The sequence below is a fragment of the Anabrus simplex genome, chromosome 2 (assembly GCF_040414725.1).
Source record: "Anabrus simplex isolate iqAnaSimp1 chromosome 2, ASM4041472v1, whole genome shotgun sequence".
Classification (NCBI taxonomy): Eukaryota; Metazoa; Arthropoda; class Insecta; order Orthoptera; family Tettigoniidae; genus Anabrus; species Anabrus simplex.
This window is the reverse complement of record NC_090266.1, coordinates 180,983,781-181,010,839: the sequence shown is the minus strand read 5'-3', so window position 1 is coordinate 181,010,839 and position 27,059 is coordinate 180,983,781. Positions and strand designations below refer to the sequence as shown.

At 37.7% G+C, this 27,059-nt stretch overlaps 1 protein-coding gene across 1 annotated transcript in view; it reads left to right on the top strand.

Annotated features, from left to right (window-relative positions):
• Positions 1-27,059, top strand: part of DUBAI (Deubiquitinating apoptotic inhibitor) — a 378,846-nt gene that overhangs the window by 5,840 nt on the left and 345,947 nt on the right. The window contains exon 2 of the mRNA XM_067140455.2: positions 17,724-17,864. Within this exon, the coding sequence (XP_066996556.2) occupies positions 17,728-17,864 (137 nt within the window). The 5' untranslated portion in view covers positions 17,724-17,727. The remainder of the gene's footprint in view (positions 1-17,723; positions 17,865-27,059) is intronic.

The following is a 27,059-nucleotide window of genomic DNA, read 5'->3' as shown; positions in this document are numbered from 1 at the left end:
TTAGTAAGGCAGAAATTTACAACAAACGGATATCTCTGGAATTAAAGAAAACTGTCGGACCTGATAGTGTTTCAACGTACCTGCTCAAGTACTGCTCATTTATTTTATGTGAAGCACTCTTTTATCTGTTCAACATATCATTAAACCAAGGCGTTTTTCCAGTGGAATGCAAGAAAGGATTTGTTAGTCCAGTTTTCGAAAATGGTGATAAAACTGACATAAAACAATATAGACCAGTTATAATTTCTTCTCATATTTCCAAAATTTTTGACTCAATAATTCTTGACAAAATCACACCTCTCTTTAGAAACATCATCATTGATGAGCAACATGGATTCTTTTCAGGACGGTCAACCTGTAGCAATCTTTTTATTCTATCAGTTCCTCTTGGATGCAATAGAGAACCACTCCCAAGTGGACTGCATTTATACAGACTTCTCAAAAGCTTTTGACACTGTCGACCATGATTATCTTGCTGCAAAAACTAACAACGGAATTAATGGGCCTCTCCTCTCATGGTTTGAATCATATCTTAAAAATCGCCTGCAGATTGTTAAAATAAGGAATCATTTTTCTGCACCTATTATTGTTACCAGTGAAGTTCCTCAAGGGTCTCACCTTGCGCCCTTACTTTTTACTCTACATAAATGACATTAAAAATATACTTAAGAATTCTGAATTGCTTTTGTTTGCTGACGATGCAAAAAAATTTATGCAAATTAATTGTCCACTTGATTCAAGAAGATTTACATCATCTGGAAAAGTATTGCATTCAAAATAGGTTGAAACTTAATCATGAGAAAAGTAAAATAATATCGTTTTTTTTAAACAAGAAGAAAATATCATTTCAGTACAAATTTAGTAATAACAACATTCTAACTCCTGTTTCACAAGTTAATGACCTTGGTGTTTTATTCAGTTATAACCTATCGTTTAATGAACATATTGAAAATATTTGTAAGAAAGCATTTCAAAGATTGGGTTGCATTACTAGATATTCTAGAGAATTTTCAAACTTAGCTACCTATCGATTGCTGTATGTGTCTATGGTACGCCCTATACTAGAATACTGTACACCTGTTTGGAACCCTTCTCATCAGACCTCTATCCATAGATTAGATTCAGTACAACATAAATTTCTTCGTTTATATTCATTTAGAGCAGGATTCTGATATGATAATGTTGATTATACATCCTTACAACAGTCCTTAAATATGTATAGTCTGTTACAACACCGTGAATTATTGGATACACTCTTCATTTTTAAATTGCTTCATTTCTTGGTGAATTGTCCACAACTCCTTGCAAAAATTGAAACTGGATATTGATATATTTAACTGCTCATTGTCAAAATTGAGAAATCACTTACATAATCTCAAAATTTGACTATTACTTTCCTGTGATTACTTGTAATATAACCTGTGTATATATCTGTACATATTTTTCTACTTATACTTCATTGAACTTTCTTTCTAGTGTGTATTGTTTTGTTTATTCTTCTCTACTGTTATGTAAAATGGTATTACCGTTAATAAAGTATTAACTAAGGGCCGGTTCTACCATCTGCTGGTAAAGTGGCTGGCAACTACCTGGGCCCTGTTTCATAAAACATCTTTCACTAATATTATTAGTAAGGAACCAATAATATTAACTAATAATATTAGTATTATGTTTCATAAAATTATTAGTTAATAATATTAGTTATTAGTTTACGAGTCAAAATTATTAGTAGATGTTCCTAATAATATTAGTAAATTGTTTCAAAGACAACATGACTAATAAAAGTTACTTATATTATTAGGAATATTTCCATGAGCGTATTTTGACCCATAATTCATATTATTAGTGAAACCAAAGTGAGCGGTATTTTAATACTTTGGCATAAAATCATGAAGATCACTGAAATGGTCGACTCTGATTCAAATACTGATAAGGAACGAGTGTAGGTCTTCACCGTTCAATAAATGTGATGTCAAAAACATCCTGTAATGACATGTAACAAACATACAAATACCGGTACAATGGGAGATTTAGGTTAGATCACATAACTTTTGAGTATTTGCCTGATAGGATTTGTAGGTAATGGAACGTCCCACTGCAAGGAATGAAGCATAACCTTAAAATAGTAGCTTCGCATTGCACTCCACCGGTTGGTAGTGATACACAGTATCATTGTTTCTCTAGTGCAGTTCTGCTCGGACATTCCAAGTATCTTTTAAAATCTTGGCTTATATCACCAGTAAACCAAGATGATACTGGTAATGATTATTGTTTTAAGAGGAAGTTGGCTACAACTAGGCAACCATCATCTATAACAACGCTAATCAGATAGAAAAATGGAAAAGATCCGACAGTTTGAAAAATGAAGGTATCGGCTAAAGAAAGAGAAGGGCCACGAAGGGCGTGAAAATGAAAGACTCTCTCGGCCTCGCAACCTAATACTGTCTGGGTCGGAAAATAACGAGTTGAACAAGGGAGGTCAGAAGGGTAGACAAAAATGAGCCTGGCAGAAGTAAGTTGAAGCAATGGCAGGACTCGTCTCAGTGCCCCATGTTCGCCAACACACGCTCCCAAGTTGAGAGCCCTGGGAACCCTTTTAGTCGCCTCTTACGACAGGCAGGGAATACCATGGCTGTTATTCTACCGCTCCCACCAACAGGGGTAGTAAACAAAGATTTTGCTAGTCCATCTTAACAGAGATTTTTAAGAGCACATGAAATAAAAAAGTAAAAGGAACAAGGAGAGAGATAGTGTGCAAAGGGCTGTGAATAGTTGACGCTTTAACTCAATCACTTTCCGCAAAGAAATTTTCTTCTCTCACATTATTTTCACTTCTTTTATCCATTTTCATATGTATTGAAGTCACAACAACGAAAATATCAAGTGAGCGTTTTGAACATGTGGATTAATAGTCGGTTGTAGTCAAGCATTAGCCTACTGCTAGGAACAAACCCAAACCAAGAACATATGCAACGGACCGATTCTAACCTCCATTTGTATCAGCTGACTAATGAACTAATATTATTGGTGAAGATATTTTATTAGTCATGTGTAAATCTTTATGAAACAGAATTTGGTTAACTAATAATTATTTTTATGAGTTCTAATATTATTAGTTAGTTTTATCAAATACAGTAGAGACAATACACGACACTTACGGATTTCGCCTTGCTAAAATGGGAGACAATTCGACGGTGGCGCTCCTAGTGACTTGACCTGAACAAATCGCGCTAAATTCAAATATCAATGGAAATGTATATACGGAAATGGGTAAATAAATTACGTCTAGAAAGAAAGTGGTAATGAGATATTAACTTCGAAGTCGCTAAAGCAATTCTGGATAAATGAATGAAGAATTATTTAAAAGGTTATTATTCAAAGACTGAAATTAGACATATAAACAAGGTGTGAAATGGACTGCTGTGAAATGGCTTGATCTTTCATTTATGCATTACTTTTTTAGCTTTAGCATACCTGTCTGAAATCTTACGGTTGGATTTGTCTTTTTTCCTCATTTAAAAACATTGTATCATCACATTAAGACATTTGTCAATAAAAATATCGGCACATTCCTTACACATATGATGCAATGAATTAACATTTAATAGCTGGACAATTTTCCTCTTAACATGAAGCCTACTAACAGAAAGAAAATCTATAAAATCCCGGCTTTAATCTGAGAAGAGGGATAAAAGAAAGAAAAGTTTGAAAATGTTGTCGATAGTGATGCTTTGAGGAATAATTACGTACAATTAGAGTAAAAATGTAACATACCCTTGGCTGTACAGTCGAGGATTTTTAAAGTCGCTGGCCTGGAAATGATCTGAACAGATCTTATAATTCTTATACAAGCGTAACGTCCCTTCTTTCTTGTACACTTTATCCAAATCGCTTCTGTGACATTTCAAAACCCATAGATCACACCTACAACAACACATCGCTATTGAAGGTTAACTGCTGCACTGTACAATAAAATATGCGTATTATATTTTAAGCCCGTTAAAACATGGGTCGAGCAGGTCAGAAGATTATGAAGTACTATAAAAATCTCTGTCACTGGAAGAATATACATGCAAACACAGTATTACTTACATGTTCTTGTCACGAGGGAACCTGAAGAACGAGCGCGCATTTTTCTCTACTTCGTAATTACTGCAGCCAAACCAAATACTTTAATATTAAAGTATTTGGCCAAACACAGCACATACCTTTCCCCTCATGTTGATAGGAGATATCAAGGAATGGCACACGCTACTATTTAATTATGTCAACTCACTGAAAACGCATAATTAACACCAAAAACTTCACACAAGAATACACGTGCTCTTATGACAGAATCAGTACCGTTCAGGTCTATCCGCTAGAGTGTGCTCCAATAGCTGTCCCTCGATATCTCGCTCAGTGTCATGTATTGTCTCTACTGTATTTGGTTTTATGAAACAGGGCCCTGGGGGTGTAAATCGGCTGGTACTTTGGCTTGCGTGCAACCAACTCCGCGCAAGCGCTAGGTAGCTACCCGGAGCTAGGCACCGATATACGAAGTTGGCTAAACTGATTTTCAGCGACTTCTCCCTTTCGAGTGCGGTGCTATCTATCGTCAGGTGTATGAAACTCATTTCGATTGTCTTATTTTCCTGTGCTTGCATCTGGTGATTATCACCAAAAAGCTTAATAAGGGGAGTTATGGACAACTATATATGTCAAGCCTTCGTGATTTTAATCTATGAGCTTCAATATCAATACCTAATTGGGATTAAAATCTCGAGATTGCATTTTCTTACGCCAGTTATAACCTGTCATATATGGCAGCGTTTTTGAAAAGTATTCGCGTAGTAGATTGGTGAAGTCGCTCGCTCCATAATAGGAGGTACACAGGTTTTCATTGTATTTCTAATTTACATATAAAAATTTATTTTCGTTCCTGCCGTTGTTCTTAACTCTCTTTTACGCGCTTCCATATACGTATACACACACACATGCATCTTCCTTACGGACTTATTGCCTTTGAGCATTCTATCTGCAGGCTTCTGTGGATTGATTAAGTATCTCCAGGATCCTGTATTTGCAACTAGCTCTGAGACCTCGTTTAGTTCCACATGCTTCCATTTATTGATAATGCATTTCATTCTAATGTTTAACTTTATGAAGATAAAGTTGGAAGATACTGTAAATGCAAAGAACTAATCAGGGTAAATATCCGTTCACAGGAAGAGGAATTCGGGAATGGAATAGTTTCCAATTTCTTCGAAATCATTTACAAGAAGACTATGTAAACAACTGATAGGGAATCTGCTACCTGGGTGACAGTCCTATATGCTATTAATCATATCATCACTTTCTATAAGTAGCACACACATAAAGCAATTTCCTGGTAGACATAATATTGTGATTAAACATTTCAATGAAATATATTAACAAAAGAACTTGTGAAAAGAGGCATACAGATGAACAACACAACACTAGTAATGGAAATTAAAAAAATTTGTCATAATAAAGGCTCGAACCTGCACACCTCGTCTTACGAAGCAAGTGTGTTAGCCATTACGCTACGAGAATGCCTACGATAATTAGAATACATGCAATAAACTATACCTTGTGTCTGAAAACTGAAAAAGTAGAAAATTAAAGCCCATTTGAAATGACTTCCAAATCGATTTTGATTTTTCATCCTTTTAAAGTTTCCTTATGAAAGCTTGACGTATAAAATGTGTTCCCTATGCTGCCGATGCGAGAGGCTGGTGTTACCGTTGCAACTCAAGGGAAGCATTAATGTTCAAAATTCTGCAATACAATATCGATCACTGTTACAGTATCACGCTTTTTTTCAGTATACTATGCTAATGTCCCCAGAAGTACAGCTAATAATGTTCAACTCTCAAAACTTGCTGGGCAGGTAAAGTCTTATCGGGCCCTCGAAGTGGCCGATAAATTACGCGCCGGGTAACTACGATTTATGCTGTCGATAACGCTACCTGGGAATGGTCAAACGGAAACGTGCTTTTACGCGGAGGGCAAGTTACGCGCTACTTTACCAGTAGGTGGTAGAACCGGCCCTAAGACGTCATTCCCATCAATAAGAGACAGAGATTTTGTTACCAACCACTGCAGAAGGAAAAGTTCTAATGAGGCTCGTAAGTTTGAACGTGTCATGACATCGGACGATAACTTTACACTTTCTCAATTCCTCCTTTAATCTCGGGGCTTACGGCAAGAAAAGAAGAGGTCATTTAATAGCTGTAACGTCTTTGCATTGTTATGTGTGTGGAATATAAACGTGGACCCCACGCAGATTGGAGTGGCGTTTTTATGCCGTAAATGGGTTGTTAACAGATTTAAACTCGACCCGTACTACCATCCTTCTTGTTACTTTGCTTATTGATATTACAGGTATGGTAATCCTTGTATTTATATTCTTTCTACTGTTAAATTGTACCATTCGCCTCTTCTAATGATGGCCGATTGATATGCGTTCTTCTGCTCTGCTCCATGAATGAGCTGCATGGTAGTTGTCTTTATTGTGATTGAGTTATGGTGCTAGTTGGGTCTCTGATTGATTTTATTTACGTGCACTACATTGTGAAGTATTTTGCCACCAATGAATGTATACCCTGCATGTTGACGCGGGGATCCATTCGTGTCGTACGGAGTGCGTGAGCTGATGGGTTTGTGCGAGACCACTGGGTCTCTATTATCCTACTGCAAATTGTCTGCGCCGTGCACGCTATCTGACATATGTGAGACCTTTGTTTGTGACCATGAGAGTCATACTATATGAGATTGTGTTCAACTTATTAACTGGAGCAACTGCTCAGATTGTTTGCCAATACCGGCAATGTCTGAATGTTTGGGTGTGTGTTGGTGAGTGAAAGGGGAGAAAGGATGACATATCAGTCAGCTCATTTTGTATTTTAATCTTGTTTCTGTGCCTCATGTTTGTTGCCGGCACGGTGATGTTTATTTTGCTTTGGTTTCTATCACGGCCTTTTGCTTGCCCACGAGGCCGCCATTTTCTTTTCTTATATTCAGGCTATGCACATGTCTGTGATTCTCTTTGGGTTTGAATTTTATTTCCTTGGTCCAGAGATGTTACTCTGTGCTATGTTATGATCTCTCGCATCTTATTTTTATCTTCTCCGAACCCTTTTCTTCTCCGTACCGCGTGGGAGCTTTGATCTGTGTGGTAAATGAAAGGAGAGCACTGTAACAAAGCTCTCTCAGACCTTCACACAATAAAGAACGAAAAAGGTTGACTATTAAATAAAAACCTTTCTTAGTTGACAATTTTTTGTTCTTTTAGGAATTTATTCTTAATTTTAGTAAGTTTAGACATTTTGGAGAACTAAGGTGGGATACACCGCCACTTTTGTTCATCTATAGTGGACGATCATGTTTTCCTAACTCCCTGATTAATACTGGTGTATGGCAAAACACACGCGCGTTGGCTGTCACACTAGTAGCGCTGAGAGGGAGTGCCGAGAGGAACGACAATGCTCCCAACTGTTGGTTTGATATGGCTATACATTTTTTCTTGCCGTTCGGACAGTATGTGCCGCGGCTATAGAAAAGAGCCTCTCGAAGGGCGTGTGGCCCCAAAGGGGTCACTGTTCTCATGACAAAGATTGGTCTGGATGTGCAAAGATAGGTTACAAGTACTAAACTACCTTTTTTCTTCTTGCCGGGCGGACAGTATGCACCGCGGCCTTTTAAACTTCCATGACCGCTTCACGTTTTTTCTTCTGCAATGCTGGGTAACAAAATCTCGGCCTCATCCTAGGTGTCAATGACTTTTTCCTCTTCCATACATGAACCAATCACCAGAGAAAATAAATGAAGTGTTAGAGGGCATTTGACCAGTGCAGGTTATTGTAAATAAACAAATGTATTTTTTGTTATGTTCAATATGTTCAATCTCATCTTTCAGCTCTTTCGACAACCAAGCACTGAACATTTACCATAGCATTATTCTTATTTTGACCACAGCATGAGTCAGACAAGAGCACAATTTTCCTTTCGATGGGCATTTCCTGTAGTTTTCTTGTTAAAAAGTCTTTTACGAAAGAGCACACTTAATTGGAGTTCTTTTTTGAGTCACTCCAGAAAGCATTAGAAAGCACTACTACCGTCATTGTGACAATGCATATTAAACAATTAAAGCTGAGGTAAAGGCAGATTTTGAGCATAGTCAAATTCAACCACGAGAATATCGCTGTCCTCATTTTTTACACTATTCAGTAGCTCTCTTTAATCTATTGTGCCCCCTGCGGGTGGGGGGCGCACATGTAGAATACACCTGCGGTATCCCCTGCCTGTCGTAAGAGGCGACTAAAAGGGGCGACCTAGGGACGATCAAATTAGAACCATGCGATTACTTGTAATTAGTACATCACGCAAGGAACACCATGGGTCGCATTTACTTGCGCGTAGTACCACTATGTTAGGTGCGCAATAGGTTTGTGATTAGTAGCGACTGTGTGAGAATCAGGATGTGGGTCTTACAGTACCTGTGATTCATACCCATATTTGAGCGACACCATGGTTCTGCCTTGCCTATACTTAGTTCCCACTATGTGAGGAATACCACGGATAGCCGAGTCCCTGTGGTTAGTCAACTTATGTGAGGAGTGCCATAGGTTTGCGTTGCGTGTGAATAGCGCCGCAATGTGCGAAACAACATAGGTCTGTGTTACATGTGCGCATTACACTTCCTGTGAATAGTACCATAATGTGTGGAATTCCCTTGGTCAGTAATAACTATTGTTTTGTGCCAGCTTCTGTGCATGTGAGGCACTGTGGGTCGGTTTACTGATCATTTTAAATTCATATCCATCCATTCATTCTTCGTCCTCGTGCTTTGAATTCTGGTCATTGGAGGATTTTGGACTTTTAATTTGTCATAACATTTCGTCTCATTTCGTACCATTAGTGGCTGATGACCTCGATGTTAGGCCCCTTTAAACAACAAGCATCATCATCATAATGTATTGTATGCTGCAACTCGCTTTTTATGGTAAAGGTATAATGATTTTTGCAATCATGATCAGGGTTTGCTTTGAGAGATACCTTACATTCTGCACAGTAATCACACGTATCTGTCTTTGGTTGTTGGAATGAATATTCAGAATTTTCCCTGAAGTACTTGTGATATGCACTATACCCTACTTTCAGAGGTTTACTCACCTTATAATGATACTGCTTGAAAGCTGTATATAATTTCACAACGTTTAATTCAGGGTTCTCAAAGTACTTCCTGTTTGTTTTTGCCGTGCTGTAGTGAGCTTTCTGATGAGGAATCAGTCCCCAGTTTTCTTCCACAAGCTGCCAGACATTATCTGCAATTTTATTCGGTCGGTTGTTGTGTTTTCCTCTGCGATCTTCCAGAACAGCACCTATGAAATTGACCATTAATCATCCCTTATTCAAACAGTAACTATGACAAGCACATCCATAATATTTTTACATACCATATTATACTTACCTGTTCTTAAGGGTTGTTGCACAGTCCTCAGTTGTATTTCTGATGTTTGGAATACAGAAAGCAGAAATTGTCTACAAACAGGCATCTCATCATGTTTCACTTTTATACAGTAACTCAATCAATCAATCAATACCGATCTGCATTTAGGGCAGTCACCCAGGTGGCAGATTCCCTATCTGTTGCTTTCCTAGCCTTTTCCTAAATGATTTCAAAGAAATTGGAAATTTATTGAACATCTCCCTTGGTAAGTTATTCCAATCCCTAACTCCCCTTCCTATAAATGAATATTTGCCCCAGTTTGTCCTCTTGAATTCCAACTTTATCTTCATATTGTGATCTTTCCTACTTTTATAAACGCCATTCAAACTTATTCGTCTACTAATGTCATTCCACGCCATCTCTCCGCTGACAGCTCGGAACATACCACTTATTACATGTAATAAATATCATTTTTGGTCCGTATTGATGATATTTGATTGAAATAATAACGTTAAGTTATTTATTTGACCACCTAATCAATACAAAATCGTCTTGGATGATTTACATAAATTTGTTAACTAATAGTGGTACATGTTTCGCCTTCCCTGAAGGCATCATCAGCCATAGTCTTAACCTTAAATTAAAAATAAGCGTCTAAATAACATGTAGTAATGAAATGAATTTTAAAATCTTGAAGATCGTCGCCATAAGACCTATCTGTGTCGGTGCGACGTAAAGCCCCTAGCAAAAAAAAAAAAATCTTGAAGAGATTTGAAGTAAAATAACATTAAAAATAACAATGATGGTTTGAAAATACAATGTGATGAGAAACAATAGTGGAAGTATTAACAAAATTAACATTAGAAGGCTGCTAAAATAAGTGCAATGGATAAAACAACAGATTGTTATACAAGTAGTAAGATTGCATAAAAGTAAAGTTGATAGTCTGGCGGTTATAATTAGACGATGGCGAAAAATCGTATATAATCAAAGTAAAGAAGAGAGAATAAAAGTCAAAGTTAGTCGAGAGATCCGAAGTTAATCATGATCTTGAAGATAAAAGACGAAAGTCAGATGCATATGGTGAAGTTGTAGAACACGTTGAGGATATGAAGTTGGTGAATAGAAGTTGAAGAACAGTTTCAAATAGGATCACTATGGACCATCTCAAACTCTCAAACTCTAACTCATAACGTTACAAGCTATCTTTGTCACCGTCAAATGATTCCACTTTTATATGCTTTTTCAACTAGAATATCTTCAAGATCATGATTAACTTCAGATCTCTCGACTAACTTTGACTTTTATTCTCTCTTCTTTACTTTGATTATATAAGATTTTTCGCCATCGTCTAATTATAACCGCCAGACTATCAACTTTACTTTTATGCAATCTTATTACTTGTTGTATAACAATCTGTTGTTTTATTGTGTCTCATCACATTGTATTTTCAAACCATCATTGTTATTTTTAATGTTATTTTACTTCAAATCTCTTCAAGATTTTAAAATTCATTTCATTACTACATATTATTTAGACGCTTATTTTTAATTTAAGGTTAAGACTATGGCTGATGATGCCTTCAGGGAAGGCGAAACATGTACCACTATTAGTTAACAAATTTATGTAAATCATCCAAGACGATTTTGTATTGATTAGGTGGTCAGATAAATAACTTAATGTTATTATTTCAATCACATACCACTTAGTCGAGCAGCTCTTCTTCTTTCTCTCAATTCTTCCCAACCCAAACAATGCAACATTTCTGTAACGCTACACTTTTGTCGGAAATCACCCAGAACAAATCGAGCTGCTTTTCTTTGGATTTTTTCCAGTTCTTGAATCAGTTAATCCTGGTGAGGGTCCCGTACACTGGAACCATACTCTAGTTGGGGTCTTACCAGAGACTTATATGCACTCTCCTTTACATCCTTACTACAACCCCTAAACACCCTCATAACCATGTGCAGAGATCTGTACCCTTTATTTACAATCCCATTTATGTGATTACCCCAATGAAGATCTTTCCTTATATTAACACTTAGATACTTACAATGATCCCCAAAAGGAACTTTCACCCCATCAACGCAGTAATTAAAACTGAGAGGACTTTTCCTATTTGTGAAACTCACAACCTGACTTTTAACCCCGTTTATCAACATACCATTGCCTGCTGTCCATCTCACAACATTTTCAAGGTCGCGTTGCAGTTGCTCACAATCTTGTAACTTATTTATCACTGTATAGAGAATAACATAATCCGCAAAAAGCCTTACCTCCGATTCCACTCCTTTATTCATATCATTTATATATATAAGAAAACATAAAGGTCCGATAATACTGCCTTGAGGAATTCCCCTCATATATTATCCATATATTATCTCTCTTTTTGGATCGGTTATGATTTTGAAAGTCTTTTTCTTTCTTTTTCATATAACCCAGCAAAGCTACATCCTGAAGTAACTTGTCACCAGCCTCCCAAAATGACCTAAAGCTGATCTTCATACGTTACAGTTTCAAAACACCTGAAAACAATGTAAAATGTAAGAACAACCCTCCTTCACAACACCACTACATTAATAAAATGAAAGAACATTCTGATTCATTATGTTTATTAATGCTAGGTAGACTAAAACCAACCGATCTTGTAAAGAAGAACTTACCTTTTCCTGCAACATTTCTCCACTTTCCTAAATTTCTTCTTTCTGATTTTCTTTCCACTTGTGAGAGAAATGTAACTTCTGCCACTGTTTCTTGCATGCTTTACAATATTTATTTTCCATGAATCAGGATCTTTCATCCATTTTGTTCCCTTGCACCTGGGTTTAAAACTGTTGTCTAAACAGGCAGTACCATCAAATATTTCTGAATCACTTCCTACTGATGTATCAAAAGTGACATCAATAGAAATTTCGGCACCAGCCACAAAACCTTCTCTTCCACTCGCTCACATCTTCTCCAGCCAGAGAACTGGCGGCAACTGAACGTGCTGCTCGTGAAGCATGCCTCATGCAATAACAGCATAGCACATGATACCGGTTTTAGTGAGCTCCTGACCTCTAACGGCACCCTAGCGAACTAAGACCTGGACTGGGTTGTAGTGAAGGGACCGGGGAATTCGAAAACTGTATTCATGCAATAACAGCGTAGTAGACTTACGCTGATATTGCATCTACCTCCTCAATTTATTCTTTCCTGTATATATAATTTGTAATCCACTACAAAATTGTGAAACACACTGTAACTTCCAGAATGGTACTGGGTAGATGAGAATGATGGAGACTATTCTGTACACAATATGTCTCCATCTTAGACACAACACTGGAACATGTTGATCACTTTTCATATCTTGGAAGCATCTTGTCTAAATGATGTACCTTTCGTCGCCATAAGACCTATCTGTGTCGGTGCGACGTAAAGCCCCTAGCAAAAAAAAAAAAAAAAAATGATGTACCTGCAAACAAGACGTTGATAAAAGAATTGGGGCTGCTCATGCAGCATTCGGACGGTTAATGCACAGAGTCTTCATGAATAACGACCTAAAACTGCTTACTAAACTCATGGTGTACAAAGCTGTAGTCATTTCCACGCTGCTGTATGGCTGTGAAACTTGGACTCTCTATTGCCGTGATATCAAAAATCTTGAGCGCTTCCACCAACAGAAAATGAGATGCATCCTGAATGTTAAGTGGGAGGACTGTGTGACCATTACGGCAGTTCTCGACAAAGCGCAGCTGAATAACTTTGAGGCAACAATCATCTCTCATCAACTGAGATGGTTAAGCCATGTTCACTGCATAGGTGATACTAGACTTCCCCGCCAAATGCTTTATGGTGAACTTTGCTTCGGCAGTAGAGCTCGTAGAGCCCCTCTTACGCATTTTAAGGACCAGCTGAAACACATCATGAAGACAACTGGTATAAATATACAGACATGGGAAGAATGTGCTGTGGACTGTTCACTGTGGCAGAACACTGCATCCACCGCTGTCAACTTGTTTGAAAGAGAACACCACAGACATCAAGAGGCCAAGCGACAATCAAGAAAACTGCATCAATTACAACCCCGCACTCCTGCATCCATTCAGTGTGATTTGATTTTATGCCAGGATTGGTCTGTTTAGTCATCGCAAACACATCCATAATCTGAGTTGAACTGGTCAATGTGTGCAGGAAGAAGTTATATATACTCGGATCGAGTTACATCTGACGACGCAAGTAAAACCTTTCCATTACAACAGTTATAATTACCGTGATGATGACTATGAATCTCAGAGTTTGAATAATCAATCATTTTGAGAAGAATTCAAGAAATGGTGAAAGCCCGCCAAGAAATAATAGGAGTAGAAACATAGGCAACTTTATCTTATAATCGTTAATAACGAATCAATTTTCCATAAATCAAGGTTCCTATAATAAAGAGTTACGATAGTGGAGTGGAGGCGGAGCCCTGGGCTCTATCAGCTGATTGTGAAAGCTGACCAGATTGGCTCCTGGCTCCAAGTGGCTACCGGGATATAACTATTGTAGTGGTGATATCACAGACTGATGAGGTTCTAATGGGCCATCATATCCACTCCAACAGGTGGATTAATATGACCTGTGTCATACGATACATAATGCTGCCATACGCTTTCTCCATAACAAGTTTCTGCACTTCTATCCTAAACCTAGTTTTATTCAAAGGAGTCTTGTGCCTCACCTCAGGGAGAAGGGAGGTAAAAAAAATGCAATGTCTTCATCTTCTTTTTTGGCCGATTGAGAGTGTCTTTCTTTTCACAACTTTTCTCTTTTAAGCTCCACTGGTTCACTACCTACTGGATCGATAGCTCAAGCTCTCTTCCTGTAGCTTAATGATGATGGTATGGCTGAAGAAATAGCTGACTGAGAAGAGCAGCCAGCAGCTTAGTGGTAATCTGGGCTTCAGGGTACGAAGGTCAATCAAATATAAACAGGATTTTTGTTCCTGAACATCAACAATTGGTAGGACTGGTCCCGCTTTTCTGCTATGCTTAGGCGGGACCGTTAGGAGTGGGGAGAGTGTGCTGTTAGATATTTCCTGCCAATTCGTCAGTAATGCTCATGATGTCAGAGCAACAGGTGCACCCCTCCACTGCTCAACGTATAAAATTTCTTGCTCGTGAAGGAGATACAGCGGTAGAAATTTGCCAGATATTGACTGCACAGTTCGGTGATCAAATATTGTCAAGGACGCGTGTGTTTGCCTGGCATCAAGGACAGACGAGAACGTGTGGAGAATCAGCAACACGATCGCCGTATTCAGACCAGCATTACAGACGGAAACATTAATGCGGTTAAAGACATCGTTGACGACGATCAAGGGGCAAGAGTATCAGGAATTGCAGAACAAGTCTGATTCAGTTATGGGAGCTGTCAAGCAATCATCACAAATGACCTACAGTTCCATAAAGTATGTTCCAGATGGATCCCTCGCCTTTTGACCGAAAGTCTGAAGTTGAGATGTTTGGAGGTCTGTCAGAGACTTACAGCAGGGTTTGCAGAAGAAGGTGGTGCATTTTTGAGTCGGATCGTCATCTGCGACGAAACATGGGTCCACCACTACACTCCTGAATCCAATCAAACCAGTAAAGAGTGGCGGAGGAAAGGGGAGGCAGCACCAGTGAAACTCAAGACCCGACTGTCAACTGGCAAGGTTCTTGCAACAATTTTTTCGATCGGCGAGCCATTTTGCTGATTGATTTTTTTTGCATGAGTGACGCACAATCGATGCTGCTTACTACTGCGGGCTGTTGAACAAGGCAAGGGTTGCATGTCGTTGCAAAAGACGAGACCAACTGAGACGAGAGGTCATCCTCCTCCATGACAATGTGCAGCCCCATACTGCAGCTCTGTCTCCAAGCTACAGGAAATGCACTGGACTATACTTGATCATCCTCCTTACAGCCCGAACTTATCGCCCTGCAATTTCTATTTGTTCGGAATGCTTAAAGAAGCTCTAGGAAGGCAATGATTTGAAGCGTGGAAGACTTCATGCGCAACTGGCTGGTGACACGACCCTGTTCTTTTTACGATGAGGGTATCAAAAAGCTGCCCATACGCTGGGACAAATGCATTTCCAAAGCAGGAAACTATGTGAAAAAATAAATTGTAATTGCCTTGTGTTTTTCAGTAAATGAATTTTAATAAAAAATAAAATCCTGTTTATATTTGATCCCCCCTTCGTAAAACTACCGATTGAGATCCATTGGTTTGTTTCATCATAGCCTAACATCGTGCAACGAGGCTTGGTGATGTGCCAGCTGCAAAGCTGCAGCATAAATGTACTCTTAGAAACGAAAGAGGTAGCAGCACACTCCCGCCTTAGTCCAGTTCCATTTGTAAACCATTCCATCTTTCCAACTGGAGTCTATGCTCCTAACACAGTTGTACACTGCTTGCATTGTTTCTACAGTTCGTGTACCCAGTATCTTTTTTGACCATGGTTTTCTCAAACCTTCTCCCTCAGAAAACTATCGTATGCCTGTGTTAGATCTATGAATGACACTACCAGATCTTTTCCGTTATTCCCAATTCTTTTCCAGGACTTACCTCATGCTGAAGATTGGGTCCATTGCAGATGGTGCACTTTTAAAGCCATACTTTTCCTTTTGCAACTCTTCTTCTTTCTTCACATTCCCCTCTCTAGTATCCTTTCCAGTATTTTTCCCACTTGTGTTGGATCAGTGTTTTATAGAAATTTGTATTGCTTTAAATTTATTATGGATTAAAATTAACAAAAATCTAATATGAAGTTGTAAGTTCGTCTTGCATGTTAATGGCATTCTGTCTACACTTCAGTATTGTAACTACCATTTATATGCTGACAATCTGTAGGTATACAATCACACCACTATGAACAATTTATATGAAACAGTCCAGCATATTAATGCAGATATAGAAAGGCTTACTGCCTACTTTAAAAACAACCACTTAATTCCAGATCCTTATAAAACACAAGGTATGATCATAATCAACTGTAAATTATTACACATAATAAGCAATATCAATCGTCCTCTAATCAGCATTAATGGCATTGCTGTACTGTACCTTAAGTATGTAACTGATCTTGGAATCTCCATCAATGAGAATCTGACCTGGTATGAACATGTAACTAATGTATGTAGAAAGGTTCATGCAGCTCTACAGTATATCCCCTGAAATGTCACAAGAGTGCTTTTCCTCTTATCTGTAAATTAAAATTAATCCAAGCACTCCCATTCCCAATTTTAGACTTTTGTGATATGGTACCAGTTAATCTAAATGCTGAAGTGGCTGTGCTAACGTTACACACATTTCAAAATATTGAGATGGCTACATATAAATTAACTAAGGAATTTTCATCTAATGACACTTGTTTATCAACTAGTTAGGATGAACCCTCGTACTTAAAATTTCATTTTCTGTCCTCATTCTACAAAATTAGTACCCGTACTTGTTCCCTACTTTAAATTCCACGAAGTTGAACGAATTCCCATTATTATTCTTTTCTAGTCACTTTATCAAAACTGGAATACACTCCCAATGGACATTTGTCACTTTACTTCCTCTCATATCTTCAAATCTGTCTGCTGAAAGTTTTCCCTGGGCACATACAACTGAGTAGTGAGAGTGTGTTTTTTTTCTTCTATCTATTATGCATTTCAGTCATTATTATTATTATAATGCTTTTTTTATTCTTTGTATTGTCACTCTTAATGCCTAACTAATTTGATACCTGACCTTAATTTGTTAAATGTTAAATGTTAGTGTGTGTTTTACAGATATGCTTTTAGTGTTTTAATTTACATTGTATTTGCTATGTGTTTGACAGACTGAAAAGCCTTTGCTACATTCAACTGACCTTAATTGTTTATACTTTCATTGTGGTGTTTGGGAATTAATCTGTAAAATACGTAACTGTCTTTAGTGGTTTAAATTTCCTGCTATCAGTTAGGAGAATATTATTATAAATTCATTTCACTTGACTGCTTGGTGCTGGCATTTAGATAACATTATATGTGCAGTATTAAGCATTTAATTTTGATTGAATTGTCTTGTTTCAACGGTATTTAATATCTGTCCCTAGTTTTTACTTTTTTTGTAGAATTACTGTTTTAATTTTATTTTTACAGTTTTAAATGTTGCTATTGAAGGTGGTTAAGTGTAAGACAGGGCTGTGATCCTTGACTTATCTGCAAATGAACGTAAATAATAAATAAATAATACATTTTTCGTTCACTTGATGAATTCAAGTATTGTATTGTTTCAGAACAATGGAGCAGTATATCAAAGAAATACTAGCCAATGATATACCTATAGAAATGAAGATAGCTTTGGTTGAGGAGGAATTAATCAGTGGACGCCCAAAAAAATTTAGCGACAGTGCTAATGTCGTGCTGTTGGCCATTAGGTATGCCATGTATTGAATTTCATAATTGATAGTTTGCTGTATCATTCATTTGTGTGTCTTTTGATATAATATTTTCTGTGTCCTTTCTTCTGACATTTATGCTTGACATGAGTGTATAATTCAGGGATTGTAATTGATTTAGAGGTTTGAGTAACGGACTGGGAACTGGGAGCCACTAGTTAGGTTTGTTCCTTTGCTATGAATGTTGACTTCCTTTAGTTTTGTACAGGGTCGCCCAGCTTCGTTGGATTAGGTAGGAAGAATGCATATGACGGTGGATAGATATTAAAACAAACTTGCTGCATAATTGTTGGTAATCCTTAGAGTAGGTAGCCTATATAACATTCCCTCGTTTTGAGGCTAGTTGAGAGGAGATAAGACTGAAATTTATTGATTTTGAATCAATAACTTGTTTGTTTTGTTTTATTTGTAAAAGAATAGCCCAGTAATTCCTCTGTCGGAAAATTTTATTATGGTCATTCCAGCATTTGTACAACCCTTGGTGGCCATTTATTATCAGAGAGCATGGTATTTAAAATCCTAGTACACTCTCCTTTCTCCCATAGTAGCAATGTCTTTGTTTTCTTTTACTTTGTTTGCCCATGATTCAAATATTCTGTGGCATATGTACATCTTCATTATAGACCGTTTATGCCTTTCAGCATTCAGTCTGCAAGTCTCTAAAAAAAATTTTTAAACAATGCCACAATCCTTTATTTGTAACTAGCTCTCTGGCATTGTGTGGTTCTATACCTCTTATCTTTAAGTCGTTAGAAACTGAGTTTAACCATTGTCGTCTTGATCTTCCTCTACTTCCCTTACCCTCCATAACAGAGTCCATTATTTTCCTAGGTAACATATCCTCCTCTATTTGCCTCATATGACCCCACCACCAAAGCCATTTTATGCATACGGCTTCATCCATCCAGTTCATTCTTAACTTAGCTTTGATCTCTTTGTTCCTAGTACCGTGCTACCATTGTTCCCACCTGTTTGTACCAGCAATCATTCTTGCTACTTTCATGTCTGTTACTTCTTACTTACGAATAAGATATCCCGAGTCCACCCAGCCTTCACTCCCATAAAGAAGAGTTGGTCTGCAAACAGACAGATACAAAGATGGTTTTGTCCAGGAGCTGACTTTCTTCTTAAGGAATACTGTTGATCGCAACTGCAAGCTCACTGCATTAGCTTTACTACACCTCGATTCAATGACACTATACTACCATCCTGGGAGAACACACATCCTAAATACTTGAAATTATCTACCTGTTCCAGATTTGTATCCGCATTCTGACATTGAATTGGATTCCTTACCTACCGACATCAATAGTCTTGGAAAGGCTAATTTTCATACCATACTCGTTGCCCCTATTTTCTAGTTCCAAGATATTGGAGTGCAGGCTTTCAGCACAATCTGCCATTAAGACAAAGTCGTCAGCATAGATCAGACTGCTTACTACATTTTGATGTAACTGAATCCTTCCCTGCCACTTTATAACCTTCAGTAAATGATCCATGTAAACTATGAACAACAATGATGAAAGTTTACAGCCTTGTCTAACCCCTCTAAGTACCTTAACCAAGAACTCATTCTGCCATCACTTCTCCCTGCAGCCCAATTGTCAACATACATGCCTTTGATTGATCTTAATAATATACCCTGAACCGCATTTTTTCCCCCTGTACTCTGTCACATGCTTTCTCTGGATCAATGAAGGATAAACTAAACTGTCTATTCCTCTTCTAGCATTTTTCAGTTACCTGGCACATACTGAAAATCTGATCCTGACAGCCCCACTGTTGTCTGAAACCATACTGGTTGTCATCCAACTTCCGCTCAATCACTGATCGCACCCTCCCTTCCAAGATGCCAGTGAACACTTTGCCTGGTATATTGACCAATGAGATACCTCAACAGTTGTGGCAATACTTCCTGTTCGTCGCCATAAGACCTATCTGTGTCGGTGCGACGTAAAGCCCCTAGCAAAAAAAAAAAAAAAAAAAAAAAATACTTTCTGTTCCCTTGCTTATAAATAAGCCCAATTGAAAGGTATTTTACCAACACTCCATGCTAATCATATTACCCTATGAAGCCATTTCATCCCTGCCTTCCCACTATACTTCACCATTTCGGTTCTAATTTAATCTATTCCTGCTGTTTTATGACAATGGAGTTTATTTACCATCCTTTCCACTTCATCAAGTGTAATTTCACCAACATCATTGTCCTCCTCCCCATGAGCTTGGTTGTTCATGTTGTCACCAGGAAGATTTTCTTTTATGTTGTGAAGATTTTCAAAATATTCCTTCCAACTGTCAAGTGATTCCCTTGGATCTACACTATTATGAGTTCACCTGAATTACCCAAAATGTTATTAATTTACTTTTTCCCCTCCCTTCCTAAGGTTCTTCATTACTGTCCAGAAAGGTTTCCCTGCTGCTTGACCTGGCTTTTCCAGGTTTTTACCAAAATTTTCCCATCATCTTTCTGGATCCAACAATATTTATTTCGCTCTGTTTCTTTCATCTCTGTACAATTCCCTGTCTGCATCAGTCCTTGTTTGGAGCCATATCTGATTCGCCTTATTTTTACATTTACAAGCTGTTCTCACTTCATCATTATGCCAAACATTTGCTTTTATCACATCTTTACTCACAGTTTTCCTAGACATTCCCTTGCTGTTTGTACTGCAGCATCCGTGCATGCCAACCATTCTAATTCTTTATCCTGAACCTGCTTACTGAATGTCATGAATTTTTCGCTAATCGTGTCCATGTACTTCTAATATCCTCGTCCTGGAGATTTTCTACCCTTACTTGTCCGCAGACACATTTCACTTTCTCTGTCCCAGGCCTAGTTACTTAGTTCACTACAGATCAGTTAGTGGTCTGTATCATCAAAAAGTCCCCCAAAATCCTGCACATGCCTAACAGATTTCTAGATCCTAATGGGTAGGGAGAATATAGGGATCTGTGCTCAGATGGCCTTCACTTAAACTGCAGTGGTGGGTATAAGTTAAGAAATTTGTTTAGAAGGTTTATAAGGAGTTACATAGAGGGGAACGGGGTGGTGTAGGGAGCGGTGATAAGTGTACAGGAATCCGGAAGTCAACCAGGGAGGACATAAAAAGGTTAGTGTTGAACTGTAGAAGTATTGTAGAGAAGGAATAGAATTAAGTAATTTAATAGATACAGTAAAACTTGCTCAAAGTGGAATCATGAGGGTCCGAGTTTCTTTTCCGAATTAGACAAGTTTCCGCATTGAATAAAATTATACAAAAAGATTCACATATTACTTACCCCTGATCCATTAGTCTAGCTTTAGTGATGCAAATCTCAGCAACACAATATCTTAATGTACAGTAGGTTTTTATTATTCTTGCATTGGCCTGCACTATAACACACTCAACATATGTACTGTACGCAATGAAAACTGGACAATTTCTGCCTTATTCCACATGTTTAATAGACAAACTAGAGTATTCATATTCTGTAACACATACTGTATAACACAATTTCACATGTTTAATAAACAAACTACAGTATACATATAACACATTACACACAATACTTTATTTGTCAAATTATTCCTCCTTCCACATGTCTAACAAAGAAACCTGTTTCACCTTCCTTGATGTCATGTCTTTCTCAATGCAGTCTTTAGCTCTGTACAGTAGCTCAAGAAGTCACAGTGAATTAGACTTGACAGGAAATTTCATTATGTCCTTTACACACTCAATAGCTTGTTCATGAGTGCGTATTTCTCCTGACTTTGTCTTTCCTCCTCCTCCTTCCTGGTCTTCATCCCTCGGATTATCATCTTCTTCATTCTCTCTACGGCGGAACTTAAGAACCTGTACAGCAGACTAAAAACTGTAGTGATTAGCAAGCTGTCGTCGCTGCAAATGTATTCGTCTACATTACATCCGAAATTCTGTTGTTGGCTCAGCATTGATATCAGTTCAGCATTTTTAGTCACTTCCTTAGGTGTGCCGATGTCATCATTTTCTGCATATCCTGCTTTTGCAAAACACTTTATGACTGTTTGAGGTTTGATCTACTTCGTAGCCAAACTGCTCCAGTTGACAGCATCCAGTATGGAAACTGAGCGTGCAAGGGAGTAGGTGTTGTCACCTGTTTCAACATTGTTGATCAGTGACTTCATCAGTAAATGCCTGTAAATTATAAACATAAATTTTTTTTCCACCTATTCAATACATAGTTTTATTTATACTGCATGTATTTACATTACATGGGTTGCTTGGGACTAGTTTCAACCCTACTTGGGGTCATCATCAGCCATATTAAAACAATACACAAATATTTGATGAAATCCTAAAACATGTTTCTAATGAGCAGTAAAAACACTATGAAACTAATATATAATTAACACTATGATGTGTGGTTGAATTAGGCGAAGTTTTATGCTGCTAAAAATGTTGCATATGAAAGTGAAATATTACGTGTGACAATAGGTGAGCCATATATAATACAAGTACACAAATACGTTTAAAAGTCTGGGTATAGAAATACAAATGAGATGCTCTATGTTATGGATCGACCCGAGTCGAAGTTTTTAGACATATGGTGTTTCAGATAGAATTCAGTAGGTCCTGGCAATACATTACGGTTGTGGACTGAGTGCTATGGTACTAAGAATGAACACAATATAACGTGAGACTTATAGTAAAAGTATACAAGTATGTAAAAATGTTTGAGTAACAAATATGTACATGATTCTCTCTAGAAGAATCTAAGAGGAGTTGATTATACACTGTATCGGCTTAAGCAGAAATTTTGAATTTTGTGTATTAGGTAACCAAGCTATGTTTATATGACTGCAAGATTGATTGTTGGAATTGTGCAGACTGAATATGAAGTTTTAGAAATTATTCTGGAGTTGTAAGTAGACACTGCGCGTGGTGATATGAATGGGTGGAACTCTCAGTTCATAGCGGAACAAGTGGGGCCTATTAAAATGAGAAAAAGCCAGTAAAAACATAAAGTACGCGGAAAGAAGAATAGATAACAACGAAGGGAATGGACGCCCACCTTGCGTGGTGGTGTGTGCAGTTTAGCTGGTAGTGTGCAACTGGTGTATTTGTATATCACTAGACTTGACAACTAATTTTCTAAAAAGCAATAAAAAGAAACATCGGATCTCACACTAAACCATCAAAACTCAAAACAAAACCAACAAAATATGATTAAGGGAAAAATTTAGATCCTTATATAGGAAAAAATCTTTTTTAAATCATAAATTATACGATGCTCACCTTGCAGCGACTAAACTACTTTCAAATGCACAATGGACACTTTTCTATCACCATGTAGAAAATAAATTATTCTATGAACTAGCTAAGAAACAATCAAATTTGGAGAAAAAACTTAACAGGTTATAAAACTCCAAACTACACAACAATCAAACTAGAAACTTTAACAGAGACATGGACGATTGTAAGCAGTTTCACCCAGCTGTCGTAAATCTATCAAATGCACCCTTAAGTGAGGATGATCACTCAACTTTAGCCAAAGGACCCAGACACACCTGGCCCAATTTGAACATTCTCAACATAGCCACTACTATGATTACAGAATCAGAGCTTGCCATCAGCAGAATGCCGGAAGTTAACATAAAATGTAGTTAGAACCGATGTTACCAGGCGAGTTGGCCGTGCGCGTAGAGGCGCGCGGCTGTGAGCTTGCATCCGGGAGATAGTAGGTTCGAATCCCACTATCGGCAGCCCTGAAGATGGTTTTCCATGTAATTAAGGCCACGGCCGCTTCCTACCAACTCCTAGGCCTTTCCTATCCCATCGTCGCCATAAGACCTATCTGTGTCGGTGTGACGTAAAGCCCCTAGGAAAAAAAAAAAGAACCGATGTTAAAAGGAAACTGAACACAACATCCTCTCCAGTTTAACCAATGCCACAAATGATTTCAAAAACAGGGAAATAATAGCTGAACAAAAACACGTATACATTCTCAAGAAAAGAAAATCAAAGACAATGAACTTATCGTAACCGAAGCCGATAAAGGCAATACAACAGTGATTATGGATAAAAAGATTATATTAATAAAACGAAAAACTTTTTCACAAATAGCTCCTTTCCTATAATCGAAAGAGATCCCACCTTAAAAGTTCAATGACTTCTTAAGGGATACTTATAGTTATGAATTTCATTGGGTTCCGTATTGAAGTGGGATTACAGTAAATTAAAATTCTTTCAAGGTCCACGTATTCAATACAATGACATTTTATTGTGATTCAATCACATGTCAAATGGTACTAGTTTTGGCATCTATGTGCCATCATCAGCCTTAGGTACAAATTAAACAATTATATACATATGCCTAAAACATTTAAAACACATTTTAACACATTATAAAATACATTACTGTAATAATATATGAGATACGTTAAAATTATGTTACAGTTGATTGCTGTAATATAAAGTTCTTAAAATTCCAGCAGTTTGTTATATAGTCCAGTCTTTGTACATCCAGGGTAAATGAATTTGTGCTGTTTTATGCTGTCTATATGGGCTACACTTATTCACTTGATATTAGGTGGTTCCAGGGAAGTTTAATTTGATCATATATGATCGTGATATAAATAGAGATGAATTCCTGCTTCAATTTAAACCTGAAGAAGAAATTATTCAAGTTAGACGTTGGAGGCAGTGTATGTAAGTTACTAGAATCATTAAATGATGATTGATTCATCTTGAACAGCATGTTGAACGTGTTTATTACACAGATGGAGCCGGACGATGTGTGTGTGTGATAGCTAAGGTAGGCAGCGGTAAAGGAGGCGGGGGAATGGAACTAAGGCGGGGTGGATGGATGGGGTAGTGGGTGTAATTGACGGGAGTGTGTATTACGGATTACTTGGAAAATCAAAGTTTTTCGATAGTTTGGTATTTTTAAGCTAATTGATTAAATGGTCGAAAAGGAAATTGGGTTTCTTGTAAATTTTGTTTAAATTATAATTGGGGTTGAGGTATTGATCACAGTTAATGTAACAACTTTCGATAATATTCATGATGGGGTCCCTTATTTGCTGTTTGAAGAACTTCCATATCTTGTTCTTAAGGGAACCGGGTAGTGTAGATTAGCCAAAAATGCAACTGTTTAATGAAAGCTTTGTTATTACTTATTAGAAAACCATGACAACTAGAAACTTGAGATTTTTACAAGTTAACAACATCCATGGCAGTGTTTTGATAGAGAATTATAGAAATTGAAAACATATTTGAAAAATAATGAACATTTGAAAATTCTGAAAATTTTAGAAGAGTACTTGTATTTTGGTACCTTTTTCTCTGGTGTTAAAATAGATAATTGGGTGAAATCTATAATTCTTAATCTAATGTTATTGATACAGCTTGTGAAGCAAAGTTATTGTTGTCAGACATTTGGTTTCGATTTTATGAATTTTTGATTTTGTCCATAACTTTTAACCTTTTAGTTCTTTTTTAATTTTTTCATTTTTTTCGATTACTTATATTTTGCTTTGTAGCTTTTGGTTTGTAAGCATCTATAACTTCGGAAAATTTCAACTTGATCGGGCATGTGGTTCCTGAGAAAAAGGTACAAAAGGTCAAAAAATTTAAATCTTGAGAAAATTAAGGTTAAAGATTCAGTCAAAATTTATAAATATATACCTAGCACTCTAAAACTTTCCGGGGCCATATTCATCATCCTCCACTTCTTTTCCACATTTTTCTTGTCTTCATTTGGTCCTCGCTTCTTTTGTTCCTACTTCAGCTGCTTTATTTGCAAATAATATGCGCTCCTTGTCAATGCGTTGAAGACTCGCCTGTCATTTTCTTCCAGGATTGAAACCCATTTCCCGTAACACCAGTGTCCTAGTAAAGGTCCGTTATTGAAAGTAATTACAGCATTCTTTACTCCGATATCCAGTACCTACTGACCCACAAAAACAGATTTTGGAACTCTCTCCCAGATGCAGTTATTGAGACTTTCATTGGGGTTTTGAGTCTTTCCGTGCAAGCATTTCTTCAGGAGTTCAGGTTTGCTCAGGTCCCTATAAATAGGTTTCATGACTTCCATTACTGCATAGGGGAGAGAGTGTTTATGGCTGTACGGTTCCCCAGTAATTTGGGATCGCTGGTACTTACACCAAGAGTCTGGACCTTTAGGGGCAGAGAGCGTACTGTGGCGTTTTGTCAGTGGAGCACTTGTGTAAAAATGACATCCACACAGCCTCACACATGGCCTTCAAGCTTGCCTTAAATTCCCCCCTCCTTCCGTCCCTCTCTTCCCCCCAACCCCTCCCAAGCCACTACCTTTCTGCCCAACCTGCATGCGCCTGCCCCTCACCTTCCTCCCCTCCCATATATCTCCTTTCGCCACTAACATCTTTACACCAGTTGCACACTATCAGCTAAGCTGCACACACTGCTGCACAAGGTGAGTGTCCATTCGCTTCGTTGTTATCTATTCTTCTTTCCGCGTACTTCACATTTTTACTGGCTTTTTGTCATTTTAATAGGTCCCACTTGTTCCGCTATGAACTGAAAGTTCCACCCATTCGTATCACCACGCGCAGTGTCTACTTACAACTCTAGAAGGATTTCTAAAACTTCATATTCAGTCTGCACAATTCCAACAATCAATCTTGCAGTCATCTCAGTATAGCTTGGTTACTGTACCAGGAAAAAATGATTATCTTTGAGGCGCTTGACACTAATTTGATGAGCATGGACTATATCTTAGGATGTGGCTTAAAAACATTGGAGTTGGTACAGGGAGGGGTATAGTTCATCAAACTTAGAGATTTTTAAATAATTTGAATTTATTGATCATTGAAGACAAGTTAATATCACCTTCATACAGTAGAATTGAAGTGTCGTGGCCGGCTGGTAACTCCGGACCCTGGGATGGTGCTGGATACGGCGTGGGTAGGAACCACGCCCGCCTGGATGAGAAGTTCTGGAATTAAGAGTTCTCGATTCTCCAGACGCACACGTTCCGGGGTTCGATCTTTGAGACGTGATTCACATGCAAGTTCCCCGTACGGCACTCCATTTATTTGTGGCACTGTTAAATAGATATGACCTTTAAATTATTGTATCTACTCGTACAATGAAATATGGTAAGTGTTACTAAATCATTGAATCGAAAACGTTCCTAAATCGTCACTTGAAAAACAGGATGATTGAACTA